At 48.6% G+C, this 7,960-nt stretch overlaps 1 protein-coding gene across 1 annotated transcript; it reads left to right on the top strand.

Annotated features, from left to right (window-relative positions):
• Positions 1-4,145: 4,145 nt before the first annotated feature.
• LOC136531988 (uncharacterized) lies at positions 4,146-4,562 on the top strand. The gene has a single exon (XM_066524632.1). The coding sequence runs from the start codon at positions 4,146-4,148 to the stop codon at positions 4,560-4,562; it is 417 nt and encodes a 138-aa protein (XP_066380729.1).
• The last annotated feature ends 3,398 nt before the right edge of the window (positions 4,563-7,960 follow it).

Genomic DNA, 7,960 nt, shown 5'->3' with positions numbered 1-7,960 from the left:
TTGGATATGGATATGGTATAGGATGTTGGATATCCGGACTTGGATACAGACAGATCTCAACCTCTCTAAACGGATTCGGTTTCGAATACGGTCGAAAAATATCCGTACCGTTTTCATCCCTAAGCTGTAGTGCCTTGATTTTTCGACTTGCGTGAAGGAATGGTAGCTTTCCGATGCCTTCTTGCATCTTCTTCCATGAGCCTGTACCCGTTAGAGAAACAAGCAAGTCCTGTACAGAACCTGAAGGGTGAAGGCTGCAGCCACATGCTACTATGTGTGTTTTAATGCTCGTAATTGCAGAATGATATATGAGTTGGTTGCAGAATAATCCATGTTTGCTTATCTTATAATCCATACTTTTAGTTTTTTTTTTCAGCCGAACATTATTTTTCTCTCATAACAAATCAGCCGGAACAGTGTTTTGGCTTGTTTTTTTCAGCGAAGCAAACGGGGCCAATTTGATTTGCTCAGTTTTTTACTGTGTAGACACATACTTTAAAATTTGTCTTCTGTTTCGATAAGTTGGGATTCCCTAAATTTTTAAAATATGAGAATAATAAATTCAATGATTTTGTCATTTTCATATGAAATTTTATAAAACGAGTTTGAATTCTAACTTTTACGACAAAAGTACATCTATGCTTTTTAACTCGCATCGCTTCAATTATTTTGGGGCCACAGAAATATGTTTTTCATTGAATCTTAATGAAGTACTTCAAATTTGATAGCATTAACTTTAGACTTAATATGACTCGTAGCGTTAGCACGGGCGATATACTAGTGTACGTAAGTTTTTAGATATTGATGATCAAAGTTATAGAAAATTAATTCAGGACAAGCCTAGATAGCTTTATTATATTTCATCAAAACAAGTAGTACCTCCTAATGCAAGGTTTTTACACTGTTTACAAGGCACTAAGAAGCCCTGCTACCACCTCAATAATATAAAACGTTCATTACTAGGGTAAACTTAGTGTTGATGTAGGATTGATCCCAAATCTCATACCAGCAAGGGCCGAAGAACGCAGCAGGATGTCACTCTTTCGTGGTGAAGAAAGAGAGGATTACAAGCAAATCACCAAAAGATAACCAACGTGCTTGTGTGGCGAAGAACCATCTAGTTTTCACAGCAAACTAGCAAAAAAAACCGTCACAGCTCTCGCCCGGTAGAGACCCTGTTAGGACAAGGATGTTGTCAGGTTACCCTAGGTTGGCCGCAGCCTAGTACGCCATCTTTGGTTGTCAGATCAAGGGATGAAATAGCACGAGGGTTGAAAAATAGGGTAAAAGGGTCATAGTAGATTGATTTTGACGATGGGATAGTTGGAATACCTCAATCAGTAGTCACCCTTTATATTTATAGGGCAGCTGGTCTTTCGTGTGTATACAAGGAACAACTGAAGAAAGCAACATGATTTCCCCTCTTTGTATCAGCCATACGTTTTCTTCCCATCCATCAGAATTCAGCTATTTATCTCTATCTCAAAGCCCATTCATTATCGATAATGATAAGCAGCGGGCGTCCGGATGAACGGACAGACCCGACCCGCCCGACCCGACCCACCCGTGCTGCACGTCACCCCCTCCCGCACTCTGCCTTATCCTTTCTCGACCGCTCACACTCCTGCAGCGCTCATGCCCCTCCTCATTCGTTCTTATCCTTTCGCGTCCCGCGCCCACATCCGACGACACACCCATCGCTGCTTCCTGGCTGGCGGCGGCTCCTTTCCCCACTCCGCCAGCTCCTTCCCCCCCCCACCACCCCCATCCTCCTCCCCACCTGGCATCCTCCTCCCCACCCCGATGGCCTTCTCCCCACTCTTTGGAAGCGGTGGTCGCACCGTGGCATCGCGTAGTGTCTCGTCCACTGTGGCGGTCCTCATCGCCACCACCGCAATGGCCAGGTCCTGACAGCCACCGCTGGCGTTGCTTTCTTTCCTTTCTCTCTTCTTCTCTTCGATCCTCGACAGCCGGAATCCTCGCTCTCACTCCTTCCCCCCTCGCCGATGTTTCCCCGACCCCTGCGACTCCTTCCCCCACCCTTCCTCCTCCTCCCCCACCCTCGGCGCCCCTCCCCGCACACCTCATCCTTCCCCTACCGACCCCCACCCATACCCCAGATCCCAGCCATGGCGCTCCCCGCGCCAGGCTCTCTCTCCCCCCCCCCCCCCACCCCCATGTTGCAATTGTATGTTTTAATTGTTTCAGACATTTCAGAGGTATGTTGCAGTTGAATCATATGAATGTTGCAAAGTAGATCGGGGATATTGCACATGTTGCATATGTTGCGATTGTTTTCAGAGCATGTTGCAATAGTATGTTTTGAGTGTTTCAGATGTTTTCATATGTATGTTTCCATCTGTGTTTTCTGGGCACATGTTGCAATTGTGTTTATCTGGATGTTTCATATGTTTCACACATATGTTGCATGTATTTTATTCGGATGTTGCGTATGATTGCAATGGTTTTCAAGTGTGTTTCAGGTGTGTTTTTCAAATGTTTTTTATAAGCATATTTCAAGTGTTTCAACTACCTTCAGACATATGTTGCAACCGTTGTTTTTGGATGTTTCAAAAGTAGATCATGTGTTACATCTCTCCTCCTACCACTTTCTGCTGCATCTCGTGGTTGGGAGCAGTGGCGCAGACGTGTGGTGACGTGGGCGCGGCGGGCGCGCTCTCCTATTGCGCAGGCGGAGCGGACGCAATTCTATTCGATTTTACGTGAGGCGGCGAGCGGGTTTGTGAACGGGAGCCGCTTGCCGATTATTATTGCTGGCTCAAAGTTGTCGGATCAAGGTCCAAATAATATTTTCCTTTCCAATTTAGTCGCTGGACTAATAAACGGACTACTAGGCCCCAAGTAGTATAGTATTGCGTGTCATCCTCGGACTCACGTCCAAACCATGGTGCTGTCCACAAAAAATTGTCTGGGTGCATGGATGAACATTCTGGTGCATGCTGCCTTCTCTGTCGTCGTGCTTGCCGTAGCGATCTTACTTTATTATCAAAACTCAACAGCATCCGTTAACTTATTTTTTTCTCGAATACGCAAGAGAATTGTACATCGTTGCACTAAGTAGAAAGAGTTTGCGAAAAGATACAGGAGATGCCGTTGCCGGCCATTACATTCATTCATTGAGCGCTACATTTGAAAAAAGACAGCATCGGTTAACTTATCAATAATCCGAATGGCCAACTATCAGTCTGAGTCACATACAGGCAAACTTTTCCTTCTCCGTCTATGCAAACTCTGACGATTTGACTGACCACAAGCATTGCGATAACTTTGAGTGTGAACACTTAGGCATCGAAGTTTCTTTATAAAAGCATTGTCATTTTTTGTGAGGTAAAGGCTAACTAGTATAACAGCTCTCAATTGTCAAAAATCTTGTGCATGCTAATAAAGTTCTTCATACTTTAATTATTATATATGCCATTGGCTATTCCTCTACCTCTTTGGTTGCTCCCTAGAATATTTAATCTACTTCCTGCGTCCTAAAATAGATGACTTGTCTTAGCACAGGAATTAAAGTGGAGTGAAAAGCATGATGCACAGAAAAAGAAGAAGAGAGAGAGAGATGTATTAAAAAAAAGAAGAAAAAAAGGTGTATTGTTCCTAGTTTTTTTTTGAAGAATTATTGTTCCTAGTTTCAAGTAGTGGTCTTAAACACAATAAACACGCCCTAGCGGGTTTGTTGTTCTTTTGGGCCATATTACGGCTATACCAAAAAAATATTGTTTTTGTATAATTTATTATATGTTTTTATTATTAAAAAAAGAGAAAAAGCGCAAGGCATCTTTGTGTTGAAACACTTAATGTCAGCGGAACGTGCTCGCCAACGGCTAGAGCAGTCCGAGTCTTCAGCGCCTGCAACCTCCAGCGCACGTCGCGCACTCGTCGCGCCCTGATCCGCTGAGCGCGCTCCTCCGCTGCATGCACGCTCGGTCACCACGGCGCCCTTGCTACCGCATAGATCGCTAGCTTATACAACTGCATGCACATGCGTGACCAAATGCCACTGATTGTACTCTATATATGTACACATTGATGATCAATACAAACCGTCCAGTTGGTCTATTCCCTTCTACATGGTATCATCGTCCAGTGTTCTCGAAAATCCCTTCGCCACACCTTCCGCTCCCATGGCGCCCTCCTCTGTGCACTCTGAGTCTTCCTCTGATGACGGCTTCTCCGTCGCTCCTGCTTCTGCCTCACAAATCCAGAGCATCTCCATCCGTCACCATGTTCCCGTCGTCCTTGACATGGATGAAGGAAACTATGGCCAGTGGCGGCTCTTCTTCGAGTCCACCCTCGGCAAGTTCGGGTTGCACAGCCACGTGAAATCGACTACCCCATCCGACGAGCGCGATGGCGAGTGGCGCATGATCGACTCATGCGTCGTCAACTGGATCCTCACCACCGTCTCCAAGGGCGTCTTCGACATCATCCGCCGCGACCGCAACGACGCCTTCTCCCTCTGGCACGCCGTCGAAGGTCTCTTCCAGGACAACGAGCTGCAGCGCGCCGTGTACATGGAAGCCGAGTTCCGCTCTCTGTAGCAGGGAGACATGTCCATGAATGAGTACTGCACCAAACTAAAGCGTCTCGCCGACCAGCTGCGCGACATCGGCCATCCCATCTCCGAGCCGATCAAGTGCTCAATCTTCTTCACGGCCTTAATCCGCGCTATCGCTACGCCAAGCCGGTGATCACGTCCAAGTACCCACCACACACCTTCATGAGTACCCCGGTCCTTCCTCATCCTTGAGGAGATTGACGTCCAGCGTGATGCCACGGCTGAGGCTGGACAGGCGCTCACCGCGTCCCACGGCGATCGCTCTGGCGGTGGCTCGAACTCGGGACACCACTCCTCAGCCGATGGCTCCTCCAACTCCAACACACCACGCAACAACAATTCCCGATCCAACAACGGTGGCAACCGCAACGATCGGTGGCGCAGCCGTTGATGAGGCAACGGCGGCGGCGGCAACTCGCGCGGCAACAACTCCAACAACCAGTCCCAGTCTGTGCCATGGGCCGCGGGCTATAACCCTTGGCAGGGCATGGTGCAGGCCTGGCCCATGCCCTTCCGCGCACCTGGCGCGGGCGTTCTGGACCCCGGCCGCCATTCCAATCCCAACAGGCGATGGCTGTCAGTCATCATCAGCAACCATCGATGAACGGGCAGGCCAACAGCTTCGACACCGCTGCCCTCTACGCCGCGCTCCAGTCCACTGGTGTCCCTTCCCAGCCACCAAGTGCCTCGGAGTGGTATTTTGATACCGACACAACGTCGCACATGTCCTCCTCCTCTGGTAATCTTTCCCCGTCTACTATTCAGCCTCATTCATCTACAATCACAGTCGGCAACGGCGCTCGGATGCCGGTGACTCATAAAGCAAATACACTCATTCCCACCACCACTACTCCTCTCCAGCTAAATGATGTTCTTGTTTCTCCTTCTCTCGTTAAAAATTTAATCTCCGTTCGTCGTCTAACCCGTGATAATAATGTTGCTATCGAATTTGATCCATCTGGTTTTTGTATAAAGGCACTTCCTACTAGGGAGGCGATTCTCCGATGTGAGAGCAGCGGCGACCTCTACCCCCTACGTTTTCCTCAGCATCAAGCACTCACTGCATCCTCGGCTACGTCCTTGTGGCACCAACGTTTGGGACATCCAGGCCATCTAGTGACTGCTCAAGTTTTACAGTCTTTTCCTTTTCACTGTGTCGACGAAATATGGTCGGCAGTCTACCTAGGGGTATGCCCAAAGTAGTAGATTGTCGGCAGACAGATGCGCAAGCCACAAACAAGATGGTGACACAAGACAGACACGAGGTTTTATCCAGGTTCGGCCGCCCGGAAGGCGTAATACCTACGTCCTGCGTCTGATTTGTATTGATGTATGTCAATGAGAGATGTTTTTTAGAGGGATCCCCTGCCCGCCTTATATAGTCCGAGGGGTAGGGTTACAGATCTGGAAACTAATCCTAGCCAGTTACAATTGCCATATGTGGCCGGATAAGGATTCCTATTCTAACCGACCAGGATCTTGCTTGATCGCTAAATCCGCCTTGACTCCTTGTGCGGGACTCCGATCAGGTTGGCTGGGCCGCACGTTGTCTTTTGGTGGACCGGACCCACTGATCTGGGCCGGCCCAAGCTTAGTCGTAAGGGTATAGGGGTTAATACACCCACAGCTAGTCCCCGAGCACCATGTATTATGCTGCGACACGCATTTTAACCTTCTCCGACAAGTAAGGCTTGAGTCCTTAACATCTCTGACCACCGTCATCGCTGGAGAAGTAAGTTGTCCGAAGAATGTATGGTGCTCTTAAGAAAAAAGAAAAAGATTTCTGTCCTGAGAAGTGTGCCCACTTGTATTTTTAAAAAGAAATGTAAGTGGTCTTGAAGCATAGCGTCCTTGAACATCAGAGGCGTAGGGGTCGAAAAACAAACACATTCACCGCAAGGTGAAGTGTGCCCACTTAGTCCCCGAGCCTAGTAGTAGGGGATGCAGGCACGTGGTGCCAGGGTCTAAAAAGAATTCCTAGTTAAGTTGAGAACCCAATTGTCATACAAACAAAAACGAGATGCACCGGCAGGTGCATCGTACCGACGTAGTCCCCGAGCTTGCTGGAAGGCGAGGTATGAGCCTTGTAGTAAGGTCTAAATAAATGTCTCTCAACTGTATGTGAGTACAAATCACATATAGCCGAGGAGAACCATTCTCCGAGCAGTGGTCGGGACAGTCCCCGAGCACATTAATAATCCTTACAATCATTCAAAGCATAGGGGTCGATTAAAACACATTCACCGCAAGGTGAAGTGTGCCCACTTAGTCCCCGAGCCTGGTAGTAGGTGACACAGGCACGTGGTGCCAGGGTCTAGAAAAAAATTTCCACTGAAGTTAAGAATCCAATCGTTGTACAGGCGATACGAGATGCACCGGCAGGTGCATCGTACCGTCGTAGTCCCCGAGCATGCTGGAAGGCAAAGTATGAGCCTTGAAGCAAGGTCTAAATAAATGTCTCTCAACTGTATGTGAGTACAAATCACATGTAGCCGAGGAGAACCATTCTCCGAGCAGTGGTCGGGGCAGTCCCCGAGCACATAAGTTGTCGGAGCAGTCCCCGAGCACGGCAGTGGTCGGAGCAATCCCCGAGCACGGTAGTGGTCTGGGCAGTCCACGAGCACGGCAGTGGTCTGGGCAGTCCCCGAGCACGGCAGTGGTCTGGGCAGTCCCCGAGCATTGCAGTGGTCTGGGCAGTCCCCGAGCATTGTAGTAGTCTGATCTATCCTTGAGCACAAGACATGCAGCGAAAATATGAACGCCGCTTGTAATATTATTTGGTGTATTTATTTATCTCCTTTCTCTGTCAAGTCCAGTCTGACACGTCTGGTCAAAAAAGCAGACGGGTATAGTACGTCACTCTGTCTTCTTGCTCTTTTCTGGCAAACAGTCGCTTGGCACCTGTATGGAGGTGCGTCAGTGTGGGCCCTCTTACACTATCAACAAAGAGGCACGTACACTGGTAACGAAGGGGCGCGTTTATTGGCGTAGATCTCGAGGTTGTGTGAACAACCGTCTGTGGCGCATGCACACGTCTCCCAAGAATCTCGGGCGGACGAAACGACGGAGCTCTTTGTTATTTATAATATAGATCTGGTAAGTTACTTTTACCGATCCCCATTGTCATTCACCGCCGCAACCTTCTTCTTCCTGTTGCTGAGCCCTATTCCTCTGAAAATCATCACCAATCTCCTCGCCACCGCATCCCCCCTTAGTAAGGACAGACTAATGGCGAAGAGAGACACCCAGAAGAAAGGCGAAGTCATGGCGAAGGAGTGGTGGAAGTCAAGGAGCAATGAGCAGACCATCGAAGACCTCATCGCCATGGGAGTGCTCCACAACAAGGCACTCGTGGGATGGCGTGCGCCGGAAGGAGAAAGC

The sequence above is a fragment of the Miscanthus floridulus genome, unplaced genomic scaffold (genome assembly GCF_019320115.1).
Source record: "Miscanthus floridulus cultivar M001 unplaced genomic scaffold, ASM1932011v1 fs_49_3_4, whole genome shotgun sequence".
NCBI classification, from domain to species: Eukaryota; Viridiplantae; Streptophyta; class Magnoliopsida; order Poales; family Poaceae; genus Miscanthus; species Miscanthus floridulus.
Note: the sequence above shows the minus strand (reverse complement) of the source record. Positions and strands in the feature narration are given on the sequence as shown.

Excerpts from the sequence above, each read along its gene's own strand:
- LOC136531988 (XM_066524632.1), top strand. The coding sequence starts at position 4,146 with ATGGCGCCCTCCTCTGTGCACTCTGAGTCTTCCTCTGATGACGGCTTC.